The 27,454-nt window shown below is 36.6% G+C and overlaps 1 protein-coding gene across 2 annotated transcripts in view; it reads left to right on the top strand.

Annotated features, from left to right (window-relative positions):
* The window catches only part of LOC128991492 (protein crumbs), a 74,919-nt gene that overhangs the window by 10,375 nt on the left and 37,090 nt on the right, over window positions 1–27,454 (top strand). For both annotated transcript variants that reach the window (XM_054414416.1, XM_054414415.1), the window contains exons 2-4: window positions 23,293–23,477; window positions 23,857–24,015; window positions 24,876–25,068. In XM_054414416.1, coding sequence (XP_054270391.1) covers window positions 23,293–23,477; window positions 23,857–24,015; window positions 24,876–25,068 — 537 coding nt within the window. The remainder of the gene's footprint in view (window positions 1–23,292; window positions 23,478–23,856; window positions 24,016–24,875; window positions 25,069–27,454) is intronic.

Below are 27,454 nucleotides of genomic sequence, written 5' to 3'. Positions count from 1 at the left end.
TTGTCATTGTCATTGTCAAACTGAACCCGTTCACTGAAAATCGTGCTTCCTCTCAATTGGCCGCCACAATACTCAGTGCTACTGTTTGATGCTATTCATTGGTCCCTTAGCTCACTATGATCTAAAAGGATGTGGATTGTTCTGTGTCTTAATGGTTACCGCGTTGGTTTAGGTTTCAAAAGGTTGGGTTGTAATGCTAGAAACCACGTGCTTTCTTTTGGAACAGCGGTGTATCATATCTGGAACTCATTTATTGTTCACAGTACAAATTAAAACAATAATAACTGTAATAGTTGTACGATTACATACTGCAAACGGCTAGCATTCAAAATTCAGTCGCTTTTTTATCAATGGCTACTAGACCAAGCTGTTTTAAAATTAGATTGTTCATTTAGTCCTGGCTGAAGAGCAGCTGATTCCAATCACTAACAAAGCTACCTACTCAGATTATATCATCAATCTCACACAAACCTAACATTCAAACTCATTTTAAATTCTTGCCAATTTCGAGGCTGTCTCGTAAAAGTAATTTTAAGTATTTCAGATATTACAAACCGGATAAAATTAACACCGGATAAACTTATTAACAGCTTGATCCACTATCTAAACTCCCAATATTTAACTTTTGAATGAACCGGAACGTCGCCCGACGATCCTGGATGTTCGCCAATACCTTGTTTACATTGGCAGGACCAGGAGCGTCTCCTTTCGCCGGGTAAATGTCAAGAGCGCAGGATCGCGAGTCCTATGGTCCTGCACTACAGCGACGTGTCCTTCGTCCTAACTGACGCTTCGATCGTGACAATTGTGACAATCGGATCACATCGCACCGTGTCCTGTGTCTATGTACTACGTGCAGTCCAATGTAGTAACTTACAGTCTATGTATATTTATTTTTGTCACATTTTGATGAAATTTGGCTTGCAGGTGTTGAACGGAATAAACTTGAATGAGCTCGCGAACCAGCATGATTGGAGCATGTGAACGGTTTTATGTGGTGAAAATTGGATTTCCCCATTTTCAACCCTCAATTTTCTAATTTCTCTCTAAACTATTTTGAAGGCAATTAATTTAGTATATTGAAGTGTTTTTGTACGGTTATTGGTTATGGAGAATATTCAAAATGCTCAAAACCTAAAATGTCCATGTTATGTTTATGGCAAATAAGTAAACTGTTGTAGCTTGCATGTTTATGTATGTATATATATTCATATATATACTTTATATATATTCATATATATACTTTATATATATTCATATATATACTTTATATATATTTTGATCAACCTTGGAAAATGTATTTTATTTTATACTAAGCTAACTAATATTTCAATAAAAATATATACATAACTTGTTCACTGATGTGTGTTTACGATACCTGTCAACAGTTCGAATGACAACAATAAAGGTCATCAGTTCAGGAAATGCATTAAATCCGCTTGATTCGCTCCAGTGAATGTGTAAATATACAACTAGTGCACTTAACACGCGACATAGAAATAAATTGTGTTTAATCGAGCGGCCCATTACGGAAATATAGCATAAACTTATAGTGTGCAAACAGGGACATTTGTAAAAGGAACATAATTTTAACACAACACAGTAGTACACATACATAGTAGTACACATATTACTCGTACATCGCTTAAATATCATACATATTCGTGCTACAGAAAACCTGAAAACGTAACCCAACCCATGTCATAGCAGTATTTTATTGAAGTGATATTGTATATATTCTATTCGCATACAGTATCGTTTACAGAAATGCTGTGTAGTCTTGCAGACCCGACCATGATAAATGAGATGGTGCATGCGACCACGTCTAACCAGATGTATTTGTTTCCTTTGCTTTTCGCTTTCGGAAAATTCATGCACGTAATATAACATTTAGTCTATTTTCCAAGTCTAGTATACAAATTTAAAGAATTACTTACAAATACCTTTCTTTAACTATCCCTTACTTTGTGGGCTTTGATATTTTAATCGGGTCGAGATATTTTGAATTGCAATTTTACTGTTTAAAACCTTACTGTAATGCAACAAACTCATAAAATTGAAATACATTTTGTTAAATTATAAAATGTCTTTCTCTCTCTTTGAGAGGAAAAACCTGAACAAGAAAGCGCAAATGTAAAACGCTAAAATAAGGGACCTTAAGGCTATTAATGTTGAGTAGTTAACAGTGTCAGAATTTAGCTTTCTTAAACAAAAAATTAAAACCATAACTACGAAATTGGGGGTATAAAATTTTATATTTTAATATTTTATTAAATATTTAATATTATAGGCTTTGACCAACACTACACTAACTACTGCTTATAAATCGCACTGACCTGTCTATGAAATTATGATTAAACCTTTTTTATTCCAACCAAACTATACAACCAATTACTGTATAGGGGGTCAATATTATTTAACATCAAAAAGTAAGTAGGCCTACGGTACCACTCCATTCTCTGCGGTAAACGTATTGCGTAAAAGTACTATTTATTTGAAAATAATTTCTTCATTTACAATTTACGCATACGGATGCAATTACTGTGTGATACACCTTACAACTCTATTCAATGCATTTATTTGTTACTGGTAACTTTAAAGAAGACGAATGTATATAAAATACGTTACAATACAATCGATCGCCAAGCAATAAAATAAAGTTTTACCACGGCGATCGTTTGTCACATTTTTAATGAAAATGTTTACATCTTGAGTGTAAATTCATCTTATAGTGACGGATGACGTGTGTTTTAAACGTGTGCTTAACACTGCAGTAGGGCCATAGGTTGTGGTTGTACTATAGCTACAGCCAGGTAGATAGTGTAGGTATATGTGACTGTGGCTGAGTCAGATGTTACATAATGTGTTGTACAAACATTGTCGCAACTCAGCTAACTGACCAATTCAACTATTGCTTCTCCAGCACTCGCTGTGTAAACACTTCTGAGACACACAGTACGATAGACATACTAGTAGAAATACCCTAATGTTTGCAATACGTCACTAAATATCCAATCACTGATCTAGACATTGACATTTTCTTAAAATTGATGTTTGAAGTAGTATATTTATTTCTAACTTTGGTTTCAACCCAACCTTCTTTTAAGTCGTAGCATTTCGCTAAAAGCTGTGGAGAAAGATTTAACGTTGCAAAGTGTTGCAGTTATATGCAAACTTTTGTTAGTTTAAATGCCTGAGCACACTGAAATGAGTTTTATGTATTTATTTTCAGCGATTTTACATCAATAAAACCCCGCTTAAATTCAATGTGTTCACCGTTGGTTTCGCCCAAAGTTTTTCTTATGATTGTAATAAATAATTTTGTATGTGACCCTTTTTTGTACATCTAGTTATTTTGTAACCGCAGCACTATTTTATGCTTTAACATTATCAAAAACAAATATTGAACATAGACTAATCATAATATTTATATTTACCATACTCCATAGATCAGAAGAAAGTGCTTTGATGTCTTCCCTTTATTTGTAGGCAACTTTCACATTATCACGATCAAATTGAACGATACATTTACAAACTAAACTGCTGATTGTCCTCTAGAATTATTATCGACGTGTGAGTCCCGACGTGAGTGGGACCGTTAACTGTAGGACTTTCGATCAATTTCTGACCACATAATCGAAGTTTAGTTGCGAAAATAAATCAATGCGATTTTTGGCTGTACCGATTTCAGTACGTAATCCGCCCAAGGCGTCGATAGTACGTATTAGATCAGTTGCTCAACCCTCTATGGTGTGGTGTGTGCCAGCTGCAGGGATGGCGAACATTCCTGTGGTGTAGCGTTACAAAACTGCCTATCACGACCCGCCCCTGGTACTGATTGTGGATAAGCTATCGTATGTAGGCAGACTAAAGTTAACTACTGCGTTGCAAATATTATACAATGGGTTCCATTGCAAATACATTATCTGCTCGTACAGTAACTCTAAACGTTTCCAAAGGTCCTCCGTAGAAAAATGTATGGCCTTATTCCGTGCAAACCCGTTTTTCATAACCGCTTGTAAAAATGTTTTTGTACGATTTTATCAAATTAAGAATTGTGTTTACGTTATCCTTTTCGAAATCCTTGAAGATTATACCATTGACTTTTGGATACTTCTCTTAATTTTACAAGATCGTTGGTTGTATTGTTAAGAAGTATTGATTAGGATTTAATCATAATTTTCAACACAAGTTAGTTTTTTCTAACTCTCCAAATCCGTCAGTTTAGTGTTTTTCAACGTACTAATTGATATCCATGCGATTGTATGTCAACATTAATACATGCACTATAATACAGGACATTAAAAATATGTTCTTTTAAATCGGATTGTACGGTAGGAACATTACTGTATTTTGCTCCGACACTTTGCGATTGAAATCAATCCTTCCGACCAAATTTTCGTAATTTAAAACCCGTTCTCTCACTTAACTGCGACGACCATTTACACGACCATTTTGTCTGAAAATGAACCCGTTGTCTCTATTAGCATGACTCGAGTGGAAACACAGTACGACCAAATAGTGGTTGTTTATCATTGTTCTCGCAGATTCACAGACCATTTCCCTCCATTATCTCAGCCTGCTCTGTGTTGGCGGGAGACAAAGGCCTGGTCGGTCATCTCCATTACTACAGGGTTGGGCAATCGTGGAAGCGACCGAGACTTTCTCACGCGGTTCGGCGCGAGGCGAGGATCCGTTCAAGATTATCTGAGAGACATTGAGTTGTTGATTGTCTATAATTTGGTTTCAATTGGACTTAAGGTGGTGTAAAGGGACCTACGGTCTTGCCAAAAGATAAGATGAACGATTAAATCTCTTCAGAGAATATTTACTTTGTCCGGTTTGTCAAATGGATATATGACTATGTATGAAAGTAGCTTAAAGTGAAATACTAAATAACTTATTAGGGGGGGGGGGGGTGGGTTGTTAATACTTAAGTGAACTAGTTTAGTTGTTGATCATGATTGGGATGCAGATGATGTGAAGCTTAAGTTAACCTCACGTAACCTAGTGGAACCTCATGGCCCTTAATTATCCACAACCCCATGGATTTTTATCATCCACAACGTTTATGAATGTTGGAGATTATCTCATACACAACCCAATCTAATTGAACATAACTGAACATCCCCACAAGGGTTTAGATTATCATCTACATCTCAGATGTAGATGAGCTAACTCTACCTGTGTTGTAAGTGAAAGAATATTAATCATGCAATCCCACCATACACCAGGCTAGAAATTGAGTTTGGGAAGTCAACATAATCATATCCCACAAAGCAGACTTACTAAGATAATGCGATGACGTGGTCAGCGTTCCCGACCACTTTTTAGTTCTTCCATTTACCTGGTAACCTACATCCTGTTGTCCCATTGTACTATCCCGTTGTTGTGGGCAGTTTGTTGTTCTGTTAACATCATTGTGTATGCGAATTTAAAAAAAAATCGCATTTATAGACAACTTATTTAGGGGAACTATGATCGATTATAATTACCAAAGGATTTTCTTATTAAGATTAGTGTTATCCTGCAACACACGTGTCTTACTACATGTTCGTGTCTTGATTAAAAAGCTCGTCTCGCAGAGTTTTGCCTTGACCTCGAGATTTCTTTAAAACCATCTGAAACTAAATTGATATTTTAGAGTAATTAAAATTATATGATTTCTTCCAGATGAATCCTTCACTTTCCCTTAATTTTTTGGTGCAGTTCTCCTTTTGATAACTTTAAATTCTACTCATCTTGGTAGTTTTTATTTGCCTTAGGTAATTCGTTTCATCAGATTTGGTCATAATTTTTATACATGTCCATCTGTAATCTTATTTAAATATCCTACTTCACCACTTTCTACGTTACATCCGATCCAAAACTCCTATTTGAGCCGAATAACCCTTTAATTGAAATATTTTAGTCTTTAAATAAGATTAGTAATATACTCAATAACATTTTCTCAATATTGTGATCATTGACATACTGTTTAGTGTTCGATGCGGAAATTAAATTTAAATGTCCAATAAATAAAACATGTTTAAGTCCCAGTAGGCTTCACCAACTAACAAGCTGGACTGTCCATCGCTGAAGACGTTTGGTACATTTTTCACCGCGGTCAGCAGAAGGTCAGTAACGGACCTCGTTATCACTGGACGCGCACGAACTCGACAGACGCTGAGTCACAAGAAACGTCACGTAATTCGTCACGGCACGGTCCCTTGCTTCACCCTCAACTGGGACAGACTTTCAGAGGGTAGAGCTGGTCCTTGTACTATCAACATCAACTTTACTTGTTTGGTAGACCCTACCTGAATAAAATAGACTAAGACTCCAACAGAAAGATGTTCAACTAAATAAGGTTTGACCGGGGAAATGAATGCAAAACCTTTTCCAGCTTTGGGGTTTCTGCAGTTGAATGTTTTTTCCCCATCTTCGGATCTTCACACCCTAGAATTCTAGGCTCTGGTCTGGGACTGTTTACACATTACTTCAGGATAGGCCTAGAGGATCACGTACGTTGCGGGATTATCACTAAGATAAAAATACATTGGTGAATCGCCGGATTTGAACACGAGACCACTGGGGACGAAGTCCCGTGCCCTACTACTTGACCAGTTCGCTCCCCAAATGACAAGATACACAGAGGAGCTAATAAATTGGTACAATGTGGTATCCGCTTCTGAATTACATATTCAAATCCACTTTAGCAGGAAGAAAATCGTTTTGGTACCATAAACCATCGCGAACGGTCTCCTAGCTTAAGGAGACTGGCAATTCCTTTCAGAGTTAACAGTTTTCCTCCTAGAGGCTTTCCATTGTTAAAACATCTTCCTGTAACTTGACCCATCATATGGAGTTAGTAGAATGAGCAATCCACACAATTAGTGGACAATCCTCAATCGCTCTCACGTAATGTGACTGGATAGATGTAAATTGGGAGACAGATATAAGGAATGACAGACGATCTTTCGCATGTCTTTGGTGGCAGAGCTTAAAACTGCGAATCGCACAGTCAATAAATTGAGCTACTAGCAAAACAGTTACATTTTCCAAAAGAGACCTGTGCTGGAGACGTTTCTAATTTGTTAACTATCAACTAACATCTCGTACATGAGATTAAGACATAAGGTAACATCTGGGTTGCGTGTCAAGTCTATGTAATCGTAGATACTGTAGATAGAGTCAGTCAGTGTGACAGTCAAAGATATTAATGTCACAATGTCTAGTCTTGTTTGGTTGGTCAAGGACTAATCTTTGACAGTTTGATGGCCTTGGCCTTACTATCCCCAGGTTTGATAGATCAAATGGCATCTCTGTCCTTAAAATAATGAAGATACTAATTGAAATATTCAAGAAATTATCAAAAACACGGGATTTACGGATGTATACTAGCGCGTATCTTTGAATTCTTGAATTGCGTCAACAGTACGTATATAAGCCAGTTCTTTAGTTATTTAACGGTGTTTGTACATGGAGGATACAGATAAATACTTCGTACGGCCGTTTATTTTCAGTCATGCCTGGATGATGGTTGTTCAGGTTTCGCGTTTTCGTTATGTCTTTTGGGTGTTAAAGAGCCTATGACTTAAGCTCCTTAAACTTCATTCAACATATGCCCAGCAGTCTTAGACTACTTCAAGTTCTTGTGTTCTTCGTCTTTTTGATGAAACTCGTGTTATCAAACATGTAAAAAATATTCCTCCCATGGTTTCTTATGGCTTGATTTTTACCGTTTTGCAACGTCATATTTTCATGATGCTTCAAAATAACGTCAAGTTTAAAATCGTCAAATCATCTTCCAAGTTTTCATTGTTCGTTTGAAATGACGAACGCTAGTGATACGTCTTTGAATGTTGTTCAGACGTGTAATCGACATCGTGAAAGTGGAATTCAGTCGCCGCCGGAAGGTTTCGAGATGCATCCGACATCCGACACAACGGCCGTGATTCGATCCGGAGACGCATCGCGTGTCTGGTACATACCGGGAAGTGATAACCCACTGGCACACTTCTCTTGGGAAAAATCCCTCTTTATTTGTTTCTATCTGTCTATTGATTTAAATTGTTTTACCGTCTTCATCGCAGTGTCGATTATCTTTTAGCTGTAAAACAATATAGTCAAAGCTATTATCAATTGCACCCAATTTATGTCTGGAAATCGTTTTCTCAGAGTTTCCAAGATGGTTATTGGGGAAGCCGTCTCCATCAAACTGGGTTCTTTAGAAGTCTATGTCTTAGGTAAAGTGTTGTTTAATTGTTATGATGAAGGAGAAGGGAGCAACCAGAGTCTTGATAACTGATTGAAGGAGATGGGATAAAAAGCATAGGATTGCATACAAATTGAGTTGTAATTTAAAACGTTGACCATATGTACTCACATACAAATTTGAACTAGGTACATTAGTTAACACGTCTTGCCCAGATTACTGACGTGTAAGTGTATATTCAACATGGGGGGAAATAAATAGTTGACTAGAATTGAGGGAGGGTAAATTTGGTTTGAAAGGCATTAAAGGGTAACTCGTGTCTATAAACATATTTTTTTCATTAATCCTGCCAAATTTTATGCAAATTAGACTAAAACTCCTGTCTATATTCTCTAAACCGTGATGTGGTTAAAGTTGCTGAACATCCAGCCAGAAAGCCTCTAAAGAGTTTGTAAACCAGCGTAAAAGAACGTGGTGCAATATGTAACAATTATTAGTGTGCTACAGTTGAAGTGTGCGAATATTTTTGTAAAATCGGTTGAAACGGACCGTGGCTAGGAAGACGTTACTGAGGTGTAGCCAAGGTCTCTCTCTGAGACCTTCAGATGCTTCCGTCCATCCTGGGGTCCTGTCGAAGGAACAAGGTAATAAACAGAAAAAAACAGGAGACGGGCCCGTAAAATTTGCACAATTCTATACTGCCAAATTCTATACTTAAGTTAGTTTCCTTCTTTTTCGCCGTTATAATACTTTATCGTAAAATAATGAATACAACTCAATACAGTCTATTTAATTTTAACCTTTAGTTTTTTACCACCATGGTTATGGTAGTTATGGTTAGTTAGTTTTATGTAACACTGTAAATGCTTAATAATCCAACATAAATCAGTAATTTATATCAGTGCACTTTGTTGGTGGCTCAATCAACTTCGATTTCATTTAAAAACTGGCTACAACTTTATAATGGGAATGCGAGGTCTACTCCTATCAATATTCAATATTTCAAGGCTGAATAGTGCGACATCCTTTTTATACAGACTAGGTTGGTCAGAAATCCCGTACTATTGACCCGGGTTATGAAACTGACTTACAGACAAAGCCTAGGTATAATTGGCATTGCAACACACGAGGTCTGTGCAGGTCTGTACTACAGAGGCACCGAGGAGAAAGTGAGGCTACCACTACCAGTCCACCTGACGGTGTCGATGTCGCTTTCCTCCATTGAATTATTCCGATGCCAACGACCAATTAGTGAGGTCAGGAAAGTAGCCTTCGCGTCGTTGGGAGAGGACTACTCTGCCATCTCACTACACGTGGTGAGGAAAGCCACATAGTCACTGATAAAGATTACACGAATGTTTATCTGTCGGATTGGAGTGGTGATTTGACCTACTGATACTGAGTACAAGATGCACTGTGCCCTGGATCTAGCATTCCTCGCGAAATGCACTGTGATAATTCCACCTACGAAATAAGTTCTACCTCCGACTCTAATTTTGAACTGGCTTCAGTATATGGTGGGGTAATTGTCCTGGAACCCAAGTTAACAATGTTTCCAGTGTAGAAATGTGGATTTCCAAAACATTTAGTGTTTTCCCACATTATAGCAATCGGTGCATATGTTTCCTCCCACTCCTGCTACTGCCTTTTTTATTAGGTATGTTAATAAAGTCTGTGAAGTAAGAACTGTCGCAATTCTATCATTATCTTTGCAGAGTTTAATGTCAAGAATATTCCTTTCGTACGACCAAAGTAACAGGTTTCGATACGCGTTCCTGTTCAACAGAGTAGACGAGGCTGAGTTAGAATCATCGCTTCCTCAGAGTCTAATTTGATTCAGAGTTGATCACGTCTTTTATTTTTTGCTCTTCGTCCTTCTTAAGCTTACTCTTATGTTACGATTCCTTTACTCCAAAACTTGGTTTGAGAGTGTAGTCGCATCCTTACTAGCAAACACGTCTGCTACAACTGAAAATTCCTACCACAATTGCCTTTAATTCCCTGATGTCAAAGAATCCTCAGGGAAATACTGTTAACCTCGTTAAGTTTTTACGACAGTTCCACACCTTCTTAGACCTCATCATTTGCGATAGATTTTTCTTGGCCATCCTGTAACAGTGAAGCTTTATCCCACATCATGTAACATGTAGAAGAAATGCGCCTTCAACTTGGAACCCTTGGAAGTCTCCGACGGTAAGGATCAGTAGTGTATGGATTGCGATACTCGGTATTGTATAATGATGTAGTATACACCGCGAGCCCCGGTAGTGTATAGTGTATAGTGTGCGAGGTAGAGGTATACTGAATGGCGGTGGATACACAGTCACGTCGCAGTTTGATGAATGCTGCAACTGGCGTGACTGCCAGAGCGTGACGAACCTCGTTAGCGGACGTTGCTGTGGAATTTTAATCGATCGCGGTCGCTACTGTTGCGATTTGTTTACTAAATATACAATTCACAATTAGTATGAGGAAAAGATTAGACCGTTGCACTTAAAGAGTTATTGTACGTACTAATTGGTCAAACGTGATTATTCCTTTGGCTTTTGGTGCGGACTTGAAACACACTTGTTTGCGTGGTCGCAACAAATGTTTTTTTCAATCCCGTGTTTTGGTCCTGGGCAATTGGCTTGTATAAATGGATTTTGCGTGAATTTGGCCAGAGATAATGAACAAACAATTCACAGAAGGAGTAAATTATACATTTTTGTATAATTTGTCCATCTTTTGGTCACTCCAAATGTTATTTTTCCATTACCATCCCTAGAATATGGTCCCCCATAGGCATTTTCAATTCTGAACTCTGGTCATGTTTTGTTCAGTTCGATGTTGGCAAAATAGCAGATTTAAACTGCAGCGTGTTATTTTGCTTACGTAATAATAGTCAGTTTAACAAACAGGCAAAGTATAAACACAATCACAACAGCAACATCTCAAATATGTAGTATAGATAAACAAAGATTTAATTGAGTTTAAAATTATTGAAGTGTAACTGGAATTTGTTATGCGGACACTACGTTTGTGTACGGCCGCGTTGCTAGGAGATCGTGTCGATTTGTTTACAGTACAGTGTAGTAGATGGATTGTGGTAGTTGACAGTTGTACATGTATACACTACTCAGGTTGCCGAGTTGTATTGATTTAGCAGACACAACCCTCGTGTAGTAGCCACGTGCTGTAGGGGTTGGAAGATTAAAATAGTCGAGCAGTTCAGAAAGTTACATAAATTCCTCTATTGGTTTAAAGAGAATTATTGTCAAGAGCATACGAATTTGCTAAAGCAGTTTTTAAGAATAGTTAAAAGCGACGGTCGGGACATTTTAGTGTAATGCAAGTAAAAAAAATATTACTTTCGTCATGGCCAAAACTGATGGATTTCGACACGATCTCCCCAACTCCAACTGAGAAGTTTGAGCTGAGGTAGAAAAATAACATACTCGGAGATTATAAGCTCAAATGGTCGATTAATGATGATAACACAAGTAAATCTTTTGTAAATTGACAGACACGCAGTTTATGATTGAAATTTACGCGTTACAAACACGTCTAGCATTTCATAAATAAGATCTAAGTAGCAGTCCGTGCGAACCTATAATCTTATTAACTACGACTGAACCGATAAATACAGTTTACTGTATTCACTGTCAAATTCACATAGTACAGTTTACAACGTCGTCAGCATTTATTGGCCGTTCTGTTGAGCATAATACCACGGTTGAAATATAACGAAACTGCAGAGTATAACACTTTCGAGTGGCAGGATGCCAAACTACGTTCTTTCCTGCTTCTCTATGATGCTGAACTTTTATAAGTATACATCTCAATTTGAATGTTGCAGTAACAATACACTCACCTTGTCATTTATGTGCAGTAATTGTGTTTAACAATATAGATAATTTTATTTTATTGCGTTATGCAGGCCGCGATTTAAGCTAAATAAAACCTGTGTAGCACATGAATGACAATGGCACAGAAACAATACAAGCTGTTCGCGGTACTTACTGGAGTCACGATAATTTACAATATCACATTAGTCACCATCTCTATATAGAACATACCTTTGTGTTGGGTAATACCTTTAGTCACTGAGTGTGCAATTATTCATCTTTATAGCGGAACGTTGAAAAAGTTATGTTTTATAGATAGGTGAGTTGTCGAATACTTCGTACAACAGTAATATGAAGATTTATTTTGAGTTTTAATTTTTTTTATACCTTGATTAAAAGTGACCTCTTTCGAGTATGCCTATGTTAATTTTGTTCCTTATAGGTCTATTGAAATGAACTCTTTGTACATGTCCATCTTATATTCCGAAAGATAAAGTTATAACGTTAAACATAGTGGTAATCATTAAGGGATTAATTTTAATGTACAACGTTTTTATCTTTCACTTAGTCTTGTTCTTCAGAATAAAGTGTGTCTACTTTAGGCCTTTCCCATGTCTCGTAGAAAACAAAAAAACTCAACGATATGTAGTAAAAGTATGTACTGCAGTTTTTTCGACGTATTAATTAAATACAAAGGTATTAACAGATAATTGGGAGAGGAATATTACAAATATAATGTCTAACATGTTGTTTTTTTTCTTTTCTCCTATAAAGATTGTTATTTGTTCCACTACATAGTGCGATTCATTCCCAAACATCACAGCGAAGTAAAACAAGATTACACATACATGTAGATCAATTATTTACGCTCCACATGATTTAATCGATGTTTCATCATTATTTGCTGCGAAGGCCAGAACGACTACAACGTGTTGTCATCGATCAAACATTGTTACTTGATTTGTTAAGTTGATTTTTAACTTAGTATGGTTATTTATCACCACGATAACGTGTTTCAATACTTTCTTGGTCCCATTACACTGACAGCTGTAACTTCACACCAAACCGAGCCGTCACAGCTCACAGCTGTTAGTCATTTAGGAAGTTTGTCAGCATGTACACTGTTGTCAGCTGTAATTTCCCTTCAAGTTGCGGTGGTAGCGGTCTTCTGATGGTGACGTCACATGTATTAGTCAAGTATTTTTGTCAGCTTTTATGAACTGTCAGCTGTCTCTTCCCTCCAAACCGTGTTCTGTAGAAAATGACGCCACAGATAGGTGCAGGCACGTTACCTGTAGCTGATTGTGAATTTGTGTGGTTTATCAAGTTGACTTTATCATAAACCCGTTTATTTTTTTAACAGTACAGTAGTGATTCTGGTCAGAGATTGTTTTAGATTTCGTGTTTCCTCAATAACGATACCCAGTATCTCAGAGCTGCTACCTGGGTTCCCAGTTCCTAGCCTCTCCCCCACCTCCTGCCACCCGCCAGACTTCATACCTGCAATTAAACTATATTATTAGTTACCCGCTCTAATAGCAGACATGTTGCAGTCAAGGCCAGGCTAGGTTAGTCACCCGGGCCTTAAATAAACACCAACCAAACCAGAACCCACAGTAGTAATGTGTACACCAAGCTTATAGAGAAAACTGAATTATCTCTTAGTACAGTTTACAGTGCTTTGTCGTCTGGTAATGTTACAAGGCTAGTCGAGTTAATGACCTTTAAGGCGTTAAGTCGCTTGAATCGCCTTTGTTACAGCTACAGTTTGTAACGAGTTATTGTTTGTTATGGTTTTACAACAGTTATGGGGTAATAGCAGTAACGGGATTTATTTGTAACATTATATTACGGAGTAACGAGGAAAACAAAACTATATTGTGCTCTCCGAGGAAAGAACTTTGTCATTAAAATCTTGTTTCCAGCCGTTCAGCTAAAATGTGGATTTAGGAGCCCGAAATAATATAATGGCAATCGCCTAGAGCTTGAGGTTACCACTGTATGGTATGACACGACCTATACTACTCAATTTACCGTAACTGTGTTGATTCTCCCATATAACGTAGGCAATAAACAAACGAAACACAGTGCGATTGTGAGCCGCTTACCTTGCTTGTATTTCGTCCAAGTAGTATTGTAGTGTCAGAACTCGCAGGTCAACGTTCGCTGATGAGTTGGTTACCTTACATCCTTCATGACGTGTCTTCTGGTCAACCACCTTCGCCTTTGTGTAGAAACAGGTCACAGGCCTACCGGGAACACTGGAATACATTTAGAATAGAGTTTTGTGTATCTCTGTGCCAATAACCTACCTCGATACACGTCAAAGCAGATGACAAATTGGTGATTGATTTACTGTCGTCTCTGACGTGTTCTGATGATCGATGATTAGACGACCTTGAGGTAGATAGGCAAGATATAACTCAGCCTTGACTTAATTGAGGTGATATAAACCTAGTCCTAGTCATGGTTGGTAGGAGCTGGGACGTTTGATAGATCGATCATAAGTGGGTTGTTTGAAAATAGGATTTTTTTAATTTTACAGGCAAGAAATATCGCTATGTGTCTTTTGGATCGACGAGGTACTTAGGTATAGGCTTTGACTAATAGTCAATAGTATAGGTAAGATCTTGGTAAAACTCCGTAAATCACAGGGGTGTTTAGTTTATTATTGAGTATTCGAGCATGCATCGTTAAAATGTAATTTTTCTGGACGATCTTGATAAGTCTAAGGTGTAGCTACCACAATCGGATCAGAAGTTTCAGTTTTGGGGATAAAAAGACCCTGCAAAATGAAACACAGTGACGACATGGTGGTAGGCCTACTGTTAATGTTGTGCCAATATCTATACTTGTAAACAAATTCCACAAAAAACCACATTGGAAACAAATTCTATAACATAGATACTGGGTAACATGGTGTATGAATGATCCAAAGTCCAATTTTATCCTACGTGTGCAAAAATTCCACATTTTATGAGGAACTCTTACAAGTGATATAATGCTATAATCTTACTAAAGACCATTCCACAATTCAAGTTTTCACAGTCTGCTGAAAGCAATGAAATCCCATATTTGCGATTAAGATTAAAACACAGTACAGCAGAGTATTTGCATGATCCCCGGAAGTCTCACACGGTAGAACAAACGCACTGACGAGAACTGGGTGAGGAGGGGAGGGGGGGAGGGAGTTTATGGAGGTTTAATTAAGGAGGTTCGCGGACCGCGGTTCCGACGGAAGTAAGGTGGCTGACCGAGACCTCAACGTCTCAACTCAACCTGGAGGTCGTTACTGATGAGTCGCGGGTTGTAGACTATATACTCGAGATACAGTTGCCATTCTGAAGTCTTTGGAGCAATGTTGTGGAACAAGTAACTTATAGCTTAGTTCGTAACTGGGAGCAACGCTTGTCTGAATTTGGTTTAGTATTAGGTACGTAGATTCTGGAATTCCCTGAATATGCAGGGAAGAGATGTGTTGTAGCGGCTACACCGCCTTGAGCACAAGTGCAATGGAAACATTTGTGGATCAAATCTCCGTGAGTAGCCGGAGACAATGTTTGTACTGTATTTGTCTAAATATGGCTTTGGCTGGGAGTCTTAAGGTTGGCTGAGAGTTATGGAATTCCCTGCATTATGAATGGTAGGGATTGGTGTAGCTGCTACAGTAACCATGAAGATATACATGTAAGCAAATGTACAATATGAACATATTTTCTGGAACAAATATAACTCTGTATGTAACCCTGAGTTGGGTTGTTCTGTGTGTAGGATTATTCCGAGAGTTGACGTCTTACTAGGTAGACAGAAAATTTGAGAATAGTATCTCAAAGATGATACATATAATGTTAACATTATTTTCTTACGATTATAGCTCGGTGAGTACCGGTAACCGAGGACAATGTTAAATTTGTCTGAATCTGAGTTTGACGGAGATATAATACCTTCATTTGCTAGAGAGTTATGGAATTCCCTGTGTAGAATGAAATGCATGTTGTGGTAAGCTTGGCTTCATCCGTTCATCACCAATCACAGATAGTTTACCGTATTGTGGTTACGTTCACGCTCTATGATCGTGACGAGTTAGTCTTCGTCTATGAGATTACGGGTTGTTCTATATAGGTCCTCTTCAGTCATGTCTATCACATTCACGTATGTTCGGAATCGGAGCTTACCTGTAATCACATAATAAGCTTTTGATGTTTGTACTAAAGAAAAATTATTAATACCTTGGAGACTGCAAGTATAGTAATCATACTGTATAATCTGGAATAAGGTTTGATGTGTGTGGTAATAAAAAAAAGTGTTGTTGAAAATGTTTTTCAAAACCGTTCTTAATAGAAATTTGAATTGTATTTTAGTGGTTTACTCTTTCAACACATTACTAAACTATTGTTCAGGTAAATGTTTTTAAAGTTGGTAAATTGACAAGAGATAGTTTAAAACAGCGAAACACTAGCTTTATATACAGGAAATAAACCTATCTTAAATTGTCTTCCACTATGGTGTCGTTTAATTTAAAACATTTGCAAGACTTGTGTCTAAATTTTAGACCTTTCCCTTTTCTTTACAATACTAAACGTAATATGGAACTCGTTTCAAGAATGTATAGTGCTATAACAAAAAGTTACCCAAATTACAACGCAATCAATTATACATTAACATAACGCCTCATCACGTGGATTACAAACGATGACCAGTTTATCCTTGTTAAGCAGTTGATTGTAAATACACGAGTGTGCCAAGGACTGTACGTCATCAACAATAAATCATGTCTTGGAGTGATATATGGATTTGTCAGAACTACTGTGGAGGTAAACAGGGAAATATGATCAACCAGTTGACAATCGGTAACTCAACACTTAACATAGCGCCTTTGAGATTTCCTCATAAACTTTATAGTTTCCGAGAATTTTCCAGTATAAAACAACATACTCCCAAGCCTTCGTTTGTGGAAGGTTTGCATGAATGTAAATCATGTAGGCCTAATTAAAAATGTTCCAACAACAATCTACAAAGAACCATGCACCTTGAGGATTGGACCAATTTTGCTCAAATTGCTTAGGTTCGTACAACGTTGTGGAAAGTGGATTTCTCCCATCATGAACGATGATTGGGCAATCGTCAAATGAGTCGCTCATTTCGACACCATTCGAGGCTATTTTGAGATTGTAATTTGGGTACAAGTGATTCCTGCCGTTTGGTCAAAGTGTTACGCTTTCATTTGAAAGGTTTTGTTTCGTATTCAAGGATGAAATCGTAATAAAAAGTGCGTGCCAGTAATTGAATTTTTAATTGAGTGTCTCTTGTTTTCATTCTGTGGTAAAAGTCATGTCTAGGCACTATGATTCGACGTATTAGTGTACATGTAATACTCTATCGCTCTTGAAGTACTGCATAACAATTTTTTATAGATTTTAGTGGAAGGAATACTCTTGTATTCGCCTTTGAAAGTCCTATATTTTTCTACAACATTTAAACCTACGAGCCGTATTAATAAAGAAGAGGTAAACCTTTTACTTGCGAAAATTCGAGCAAATCCTTCTATCTGTATTAATAAAAACTCAAGCAAAACCTTTTACTTAAAAAGGAAAAGGTAATCTATAGAAAGTTGAGGTTTTGCTCATGACTTAAGTAAATGGTTATTAATAAAACTGACCATTTACTTTTTCTTTGAAGTAAATCCTTCAAAAATTATGCATCTGATCAGTAGCAGATTATACGCTTAAGTAAAAGGTGTGTGGTGGTTTTACAGAGTGGTGCTAAATTTTAGCGAATTTCCTAAATAGGGAAAAAGCTATTCCGTAGGTCTCATGGTAAGACCTAGACTTATGACCCATTTACTTTTCCGTTTTCAGGTCCCCAGAGGCCAAAAACCTCATCCGTTCAAATTCATATATATGTGTGCCCGTTAGCACGATAGCTCGAGCAAAGGTGATCCGATTTTGATTAAATTTGGTGCAAACGTGTAAACCTACGATTATTCTAAGGGATTCACGAATCAGCATAATAGGATATGGAAACGGGGGTTTATGGGTGGTTTTATGGGGTAGGCCTAATTGGATTTTAACATTTTTTAACCTAAAAACATAGAATTTAAAAACTTCTTTCCAAGCCATTTTGTAGAGTTTAAAAAAACTATTAATTTAGTATATCGAAGCGATATTATGCGTCTAATAGCTACGAAGAAAATTAAAAAAAAAATCGTAAATTTAAAATTTCCATGTTATTTTAATGGAGAAATTTTAAACTGTTGTAGTTTTCTTGATTATGAGAATTTTTTTTTATCAAATTTGCATTCATTTCATACTAAACTATTACATAAGAAAAAAAAACACCTTTTTACCCTCCCTGTAGCAGTTAACCTAAGTACTCAGTTAAACTAAAGCTTTTTAAATAGGGAATGAATGTGATATTGGAGACATTTTAGTGTACATCCAATCAGGCAAATGGAAATTTACTTAGTCTACAGGTTTGCTGTGGCGGGAGTATTTTGTTTACCTCCTACTAAGCTATCAACATTTCAATAAAAACACACCTCAATACCTTCCTTGAATCAGCAAACCTAGGTACTCATTAAAATTAATATTATTTAAATAGGAAATAAATCTGACAATTTTCAGGGAATATTTTAGAAGAAATCCAGCCAGGTAAAAGGAAATTTATTTAGTCTGCAGCTGCGGCGAGGGTTCCTGTGGTTATACAGTACTGCATGCTATCTACAAAGCATATATGATGATTTCTATAAACAAATTTATTATGTACCCGACTAACTATTATCATCTACCAAATTCTATGTCTAGAAATGGGTTAAGATTATGGGGTCCCAAAATCCGGGGTAAAATTCCGGCCCACACACTCTAGATTTTATAACTTAGTTTGCTATGATTCAATTCAAAGCCGGATGCAAAACCATTACACGGAGTTGGCACAGTTAAGCCTTCGAGGGGTATCTGTAGACAAAAATAGACAGGATCAGACGTGTAACATGTGATGTTCCTAAAGAACCATTTACTTCCGAGCAGAAGGATTTGCTCGGAAGTAAAAGGTAATCATTATTAATACGGTTTGAAGGATATGCTTTTACTTTTACCTTTTATTAGAAGCAAATGCTTTTGCTTCATACCTTTTCCTTTTGAGCATATCCTTCTTTTTATTAATACGGCTCAAACACGTACTTTGGTCTGCAGCATTATCATGTGACCTAAAGTAATGGTGAATGTCTAGATTCCAACCCGGGCCGTCAGGGCAGAAGTTTAGTCCTAAATATGGCGCTTTATAGTAATGTAGATCAATCACGCCCCCTGGTTACATAATGCATAACAATAATTAACCGTGTGTAGTAAAATGTAGCAATTACTACCGTGTCTATCTTGCTGCAGAGTAATTGCTTCTAGTCACATCACGCCTTTGTAAACATCGAAGGTCGTGTAGATGCGTTATTGCAGTTGCACCGTCCTTGCGAGTCTACACGTTCTGCTACGAGTCTGGAGTATGAATCACAGACTGCGTAGGTTTTGTAAGGGGCTTTCAGCAAATATCTTTTAATTTGTTTTATTTTCAATCATCCGCTTTTGGGGGTTCCGAGTCACCCTTTTTTAAATGGAAAGCAAGACTTTCTCTCTTGAGTTAATTGAATTTAAATACTCAACGTGGTTTTTAATGCTTAAAATTTAAAATTAAACTAACCATCATTCATCAATTTCCTGAATTATCTTATATAAAACATTATCAAATATTTGCGATTAAATACTTGATTACACGGTATAGCATTAAGTAAAACTAGACTAGACCATAATTAAGTCTAACAACATAAAACTCTTTCATTTATCTTAACATCGTAGCAATCGACCTTTTAGGAATACGTGAAATATCACAACTTAAACATACACATCTCCCAAAAGACATGTTATATTATTTTTTATTTCACTTATGATTGCGTAATCGCGTTGTGTTTTATTCGATTTTCACGTCCGTCAGTACACTGACCTCATTGTGATTTCGGATCTCTTTTGACAAGACTTTTCTGTAGACCTTGGACGAGGCGAAATTAAATTGACGATTGTATTCAACAATGATCATGCAAGCCGGTCTTGTTGTCTCCTCAACAAATGCCTCAGGCTTGTAATTGGAGTACAATAGTTCCAGCGGAACCGTGCTCGCGGACCGTGCAGATAGACAGACAGGCGGAGTACCGACGCTGCGATGACGATGGTTGTTGGTCACCGGAAGTATATGGGGTGACGTAGATAACATCGGCACACGCCGTACTTAGCATACCGCGAATGCGAAGCGAGTGATATTATCTTGGTTTTGTGTTTAACTGAATGGAAGAGTTCCGGTAGCGCTTACTATTCTCGAAATTCCATCGGGTATGATGGGGTTTTAGAGTAAAACGTATTTTTGTTTTTGTCTAATTATTAGGATTGTACAACACAAAAATCCATTTATCTTTTGCTTCTTTCTTTGCGTCTTTCGTTTTTGTTTGCTTTTTGATGTACTGTTGGTTTGTTCTGTGTAAGGCGATGCTAAACATTTGGTTTGGATAGGCACGGAATTTTTCTCAATGGAGTTTAATTTCTATCACGTAATTTACGTGATGTACATGTGATTCTGCGTGCTTTCTTTGATAAATAATTGGCGAACAACTTGTTATAGTTATGCATAATATCAAAAGATTTTTATTAATTTCACAAAATGTTTGTGTTAACTCTCTTAGATATTTATAAACTGATAACACTTTCGAAATAATTCAACATACCTATTAAATATGCCAAGATTAGTTTTTACTGTGGAGTGGAAGGTAAGAAGTTGAGGAACAAAAGATGTCATAAATACGCGCATTAGGCGATGTACGTGTTGGGTTTAAATGTTATGCGGAGGTCGCGCGTTTAGTGGGAGACTCCAACGATGGGTCGGGCCAGATAGCTCGTTATACATCAAAGTGTTCTTTTGTGTTCACATGACGTGATGTCGCAAATGGTGATTAAAGACAATATTCAAATCCTTGAATGTAGTTAACATAACCTCTGTCCTAGTGACCTTTTGAATCATAAAGTGTTATTTATAGTTGTTTAACCGTCATTTATGCCATACATTTTTTAGACTACATCTCTTAAATACTTGATCCTCTTACTTTTTTGCGTCTCTACGTCATTGTTATTTGTTTCCGTTTTTTTTTTTTTTTTTAAGGCAACAGTACAAACACTGGTATTATTACAATCGAACGTCGACCTTTTGTTAAATAGTATCATTACCAAATCATATAACATAACGAATCAAGTGTCCTTACCTTTACCTTTAGATGTAAAGACGAGCACTATAACGATTCCGCTACTTAAACAATTTCTTCCAAGACGTTCTAATAAATTGATAAATTGTCTTCTAAAGTGTCAAAGTACAGTAGCCCACTGTGAGTATTGTGTTGTAAAATTAATTTCAGCAATTCAGTAAAGAACAATAAAACCAAGGATAATACACCGAAGTATCTAAAATCCAATTGTCATGAAGGTTGGGCACTTATTATATAAACACTTTAACACATTTATTGCTCCATGGGCTGTAGAAGAGAATGAGTCATAGCTTCTATATTAAGGTGCAGTTACAATATCTGTTTCCAGAAATCATGAACTGGTAGAGAAAATCAATGCTTTGGTGAGGTGAGAGATCCTGTGGATGATGGTTCACAATAGGCTGGTGAAAACCGCTGTGTTGACTTGCACATTCAAAGCTTGGCTCTAAAAACGTATAACATGTACTACAGTATAGAATATGAAAGAGTTTGGTGTGGTGTGGTATGCAGGGCACAGGATGGATAGTGTGTTGTGTGTGTGCTGTGGAGCGTAGCTTGTCACCAGAGCTCCTGGTAGTGCTACCACTGGTAGACTGTGCTGAAGCTCCCACACTCTACTTGTCTACTTCCTGACACTCAGGTCAAGGTCATGAGAAGCTTCCTACTGTATATCTTGGTGTCTACAGTTGATTAAATACTGTAATTGTTAGTTCTCCATGCATGACTTCCTTTCAATATCGTAAGCTATCCATGGGATCTGGTATAAACATTTCGATTGGGCGAAAAAACAAGCAAATTTTTGCTGCAGAGGATAACATGGGAAGATAAATCTTCTGAAGTGTTGCTCCGATGAATTCAAAAGTGTATATTACAGTAATAGCTATGGATTTGTGTATGAATTTTTAATTAAAATACTTCACTAGTCTCGGTGATTTAGATGATAAAACAACTGATATAGGTTACATAAACGATATAAATGTATAGAAAAAAATAGAATGATCCATAGTATCTTTTTATTGAGGCTATATAAAATATAAAATCTTTAAAAAAGTGAAGTTGAATGTCATGTTGACAGTGGGGTATTTGAGGTTAGTGAATGCAGGTAGCAATATGTGGAACAGCACACTGTGATATGGTGGTAATTGCTAACTGCCACTATTGTACTGGAACTGCGGCCTACTTGGGCTGTCACACGCCTCTCTTCCTCACTTAGTCATGTACCTCATACGTGGCCTCGTAACTCAGAGTACTTCAAATCTCGCCTTGTAACTCAAATAGTCATACAGTACTTTATCTGCTGTCGTTGCTCTATTATTCATAGTGTACTTCCTATCTCTAACTGTTTTATGTTATTTTTAAACAGCTGATAGACTACTTCATATCCGTCCTTGTAACTCAAACACTCAGAATATCTCATATATGGCCTCGTAAGCAAAAAAAACAAAAAAAACAAAAAAAAATAGAATAGGCTACCTTGTACAAGTCCTTGTAACTCAAACAGTCATAGAGTACCGAATCCGTGACCACATAACTCAAACACTCATAGAGTAGCCTACTTCATGGCCTTGTGACTCAGGCCCGTGGTTTTCATGTGATGCGCTATGGACCCGAGAAATAATTGCGCCCTTCTCCATCTTTTGGGTGAATTTGTATCTTCCTTTTGCCGCAAACAAATCAAAAACCTCTAGCACCCCTGGGCCCGGGCCCACCAGGCCCATGAATTAAAGCAGCCCCTTTTGTGACACAAAACATACAGAGTACCTCATATTTTGACTCGTAACTCTTAACTCTATTATGACACCTCCTAATTTATTTAGAATTGTAACATCCTATCAATTTCAGAAAGAAATTAGGTACGAACGATGAAACAATTTCTTTGTGTAGAACACTCAAGTAGTTGGTATACATTTGAGATAGTTTAGTATAAATATAAAATTGTGGAAGATACTTTACTGACAGTTTACATGTGTTTGTAGGTTGGCTGATACCACTACTGGGTGCGGAGGAGCTGGGAGAGGCGTTCTTCAATGGCACAGGCTATGTGAGGATACAGCGGCCACTTACATTGTACCCAGGCCTACACATGGGTCTCAGCTTTCGCACCTGTCAGGGAGGACAACTGTTTGTACAGAGCAACCGACAGTACACCTTCAGTCTTGAGGTAACATATGTCTCTTGTTTATATCTGCTTGTGTTGGTCTAGTAGCGTTTAGGGTCTACTGTGTATATAACATCGTGTTAATTTATAATCAGACTCTTTCTTTTATTAGTTTATTGGAAATTGAACATTCCAAAACAAATAAAAAAACTAGCAATTAAGGTCCTCAATACCTCCTGTTTTTGAAAAATCCCAAGAGTGTAAAAACACTGTACAGTATTACAAAATAACCATCGGCTATGGAGAGTAGTAGTGCACCCCTTTCCCATGTGAAAGGTTTTTCCAGTTGTGTAGTAAAAGCAAATGTAGTAGAATTGAACAACTGACAGAGTATGCTGATATCAATTATTGCTCACAAAGTCAATGCTAATGATGTTTGCAGGTGATGAACAAGGAAGGTCTGAGGTTCCAAGTGAGCCATTCCACCGGTCACATGTACGATGCAAGACTGAAGGATGTGTTCAACAACAACCAGTGGCACTACGCAGCCATCATGCATCAGATTGAGAACATCACACTGTCGGCGGGACATCACCAAGTGGTAAAACCAGAGATATAGTAGCATGAATAATAATGGGTTAGTTCGACATCACAGGATGTGTGATACGTCATCGGAAATCGAAGACTATAAATTTTTAGTTTTAAAGTGAAGGAAAGTCCTTTGTTTGTTGCTCAAAGCCAAAGAAAGTTTTTGTTTGTTGCCAAAAGTCAAAGAAAGACGTTTTTATTTGGTATATCAAGCCTGAAACTGTTGTTGCCACCAAATATTGTAAAACTGGCAATCACATGTCACCCTTAGTCAATATCTGACTGTTTTATGTCGTCAATCCCCGATTGTCTAATGTGTATAACCCTCAAAGTCAAAGACTACTTCTTATGTGTTACAAAATACCCCATATTAATATTGATTTATAACGTTGTCCATGTCCCTAGATGCTGGAGTCTAATTATTGGCTTTTTGTGCACACCATTTGACCAACTAATTTCTCTTCTTTCAAAATAGTGTTTCCATTTTGAGCTGACGCAAATGTAAACATTCTTACGTGCTTACTTATATGGCCATTTACTCCAAGTTGGTATTTGGCCTCACCAACTAACCACCTCCATTTCTTTCGATCCTCTGAATCTTGTTCACCAGCTCTAAACCTACTAATATGCTTTGTTACTTCATATTTCCACATTTTTCCGTCCCTCTTCTGAGACCCCCTTTCTTCCATCTACTTAGCCATGTATGCTTTAGGCTTATTTTCCAATTAGATCAATGAATGAATGAATGAATGAATAAATAAATAAATTGTTTATAGGACAATATAAGAGACTAAGTTGTATTATAGTTGAGTAAATTTAGATTTTTTAAGGTTTACATTCAAATTTTTTCATGCTATATGTTTCTTTATGCAGGTCATTGCCAACTCCACACTAAACAGAGAGCTGCTCATGTCTGATCCTGTGATGGCTGATGACGAAGGCTACCTTCTCGTAGGCAGTGGGTTTGTCGGCTGCATCAAGGAGGGTCCCAACGTCGTGCTGCATGAGCGTAGCTCTCGTGTCACCTTCCAGAACGTAGAGTTTGGGAAGTGCCCTCTCACGCTGTGTAAGTCAAACAATCACTGATGTATACACAATTGCAGTAGGGCCTATAGAAAGGAATGATTCACACAACACTGTTGATTTGCCGATGGTAGTCAATTCTTTCTCTAATCAATGACTGATTAAAACGTAAAAATGTTGAATATGTAAAGGACAACCAGTTGGTTGTAAACAGGTTATATTTTGTATGTGCTATCTACAGGGTGGTTAAAAAAGAACTGACACATTTTAACGTACATTTTTATTTACAAAATTTTAACTACGTGGTAACATTTACATATGTACAGATAAAAAAACTCAAAAATTGTTTGGTGATATTCAGTAAATCTCAATATGGCCACTGTTATAAGGCTCTGTCGGCATTAACCATGCAATGTTAATTCTATCCCCAAGAAATGCAGCAAAGGTGTGTGAAGATGATGCGATGTGTACACGTTTGATTTAACGCCGGCATAGCCTTAATTGGTGGCCATATTGAGATTTATTAAATATCACATTTGAGTCTTTCTATCTGTACATATGTAAATGTTACCATTTAGTTAGAATTTTGTAAATAAAAATTTATTTTAAAATGTGTCAGTTCTTTTTGGAATTTTAGTATTCTCAAATCCTTTAAGTTTAGAAATAGCAAGTCTAGTAGCATTGATTTTATTTTGAACCACTATTTCACAAGCTATGCAATTTTTATTAAAATTTATCAGTTCCATTTTTCTATCAATATAAGCATTATTTTTTTTTATCTCCAGAAGGTGCTAAGTCCAAATTTTTTACCACAACTGACATTTTAACCATACTTTTTAGGTAACTCTCTAATTTAGTAGGATCTTTGTTTGATTTGCAGCACGTTTGCAGCAATTGTACAATGTTCTTAGAGTATTAGATAATAGTAAAAAAACGACCTATAAAATGCATTTATTTCTGAAAATTTTGGAATTATTCAATAGTAATTTTTAAGTAAATAGTTATAAAAATATATTACTAACAATCAATGCTGCAGTGGTTTTTATTTGGGGAGCACCAAGTGGCTTCTACAAACAATAAAACTTCACCAGCAACAAGCACCATTGCTAAAGAGCACATTAACAATTTCTCAATGCAGTTACATACTGTTACGCATAGCATTATTGTTTAGGATTAAATCGCACAGCACCAAATACAATACTAGTGAAGTGGTGAAATGGTCTCGCATGTTATTAAAATGTGTTATTAGTTATTTTTTCAAATGAAAATGTATTTTAATTCAGTATCATGTCATGAATACAGATCATTTCATTCTGCACCTACTTGAAAAATCATAGGATAAAAACACGGATGATTATTCTTAAATTTAAAACTGTTAATGCATGTGACTATTCGTGTTGTATTTTTTTCATTGGTTATGCATTTTACTTCCCCACAGTTGCATTTTAATTTCTTTTTCACTTATAAGTTAAAAAGTAACTAGTGTTTGTGTACGGGTATATTATTTTGGCATCCTCTTTGTGTTGTTTGTATTGTATGGGACTTTGTGTATCTGTGTGTGATTTTTCACTAGTTCTTTTAGTTTCAGTTTCCATGTAACGTGGTTACTCTTTGGTTTCCTTAAATCATTATGATGTTTGCTTTTAAAAATTTGGTGAAAACGGTTTAAGTTTAATGACGGTCTAATCCGGTTAAAAAACTGTCTAATGATACTGTCCTAAACGTAGCAATTGTTTGTGTTACCGGTAATTGAGATCCAAAGAAAACATAGTTGAACAAAGCCATTGAATAGTCATTTAATCAGTCTTTGAACCATACAGAACATTTTGTAATTGACATCGTCATCATAGTAAAAGGCTATAAGCTACAATACTTATATAGCCTACAAAAAATGAATGTGAAAAATTAAAATACTTAGAGGCTGCCTTTCATTCAACAGTACTCAGGTTTAAAAACAAACTTATGAATGAGATTGGGTCATATTAAAATTGATATTGGTTAAATCACAGATGTAATGGCCGTCTGATCAAACAAAATAAAACTTAAAATAAGAAAACTTTACAAGTAAAGCTATAACAATGAACATTGAGAGGTGAACAATATATAATCCCTTACATTACATATGTAATTACATATGTGGATGGCGTGGCCTAACATAACTTTAAGACATTTAAAATTGTGTCAACTGTTGCTGAATTTGAGTTTTTTATTAGTTTTGTGAGATCAGTTAAATTTTCATCGTTTTAAATCATTAAGTAGAAAGAAATGTAATTACTGTAATTGCAAGCCGAGCTCCTCTGGCTGTAAACTGTCTTTGCCTTTAACTGTGACCTAAAATACTTTTTAAATGTTTGTAGAGCATAAAATATCGATGCCCACTTAACTGTTTAATAAATATCAAATAGGTAGCTAAATATGGTTTAATTTTT

Source organism: Macrosteles quadrilineatus, unplaced genomic scaffold (genome assembly GCF_028750875.1).
Source record: "Macrosteles quadrilineatus isolate MER2022 unplaced genomic scaffold, UCM_ALF_1.0 Scaffold_4__1_contigs__length_99947679, whole genome shotgun sequence".
NCBI lineage: Eukaryota > Metazoa > Arthropoda > Insecta > Hemiptera > Cicadellidae > Macrosteles > Macrosteles quadrilineatus.
Note: the sequence above shows the minus strand (reverse complement) of the source record. Positions and strands in the feature narration are given on the sequence as shown.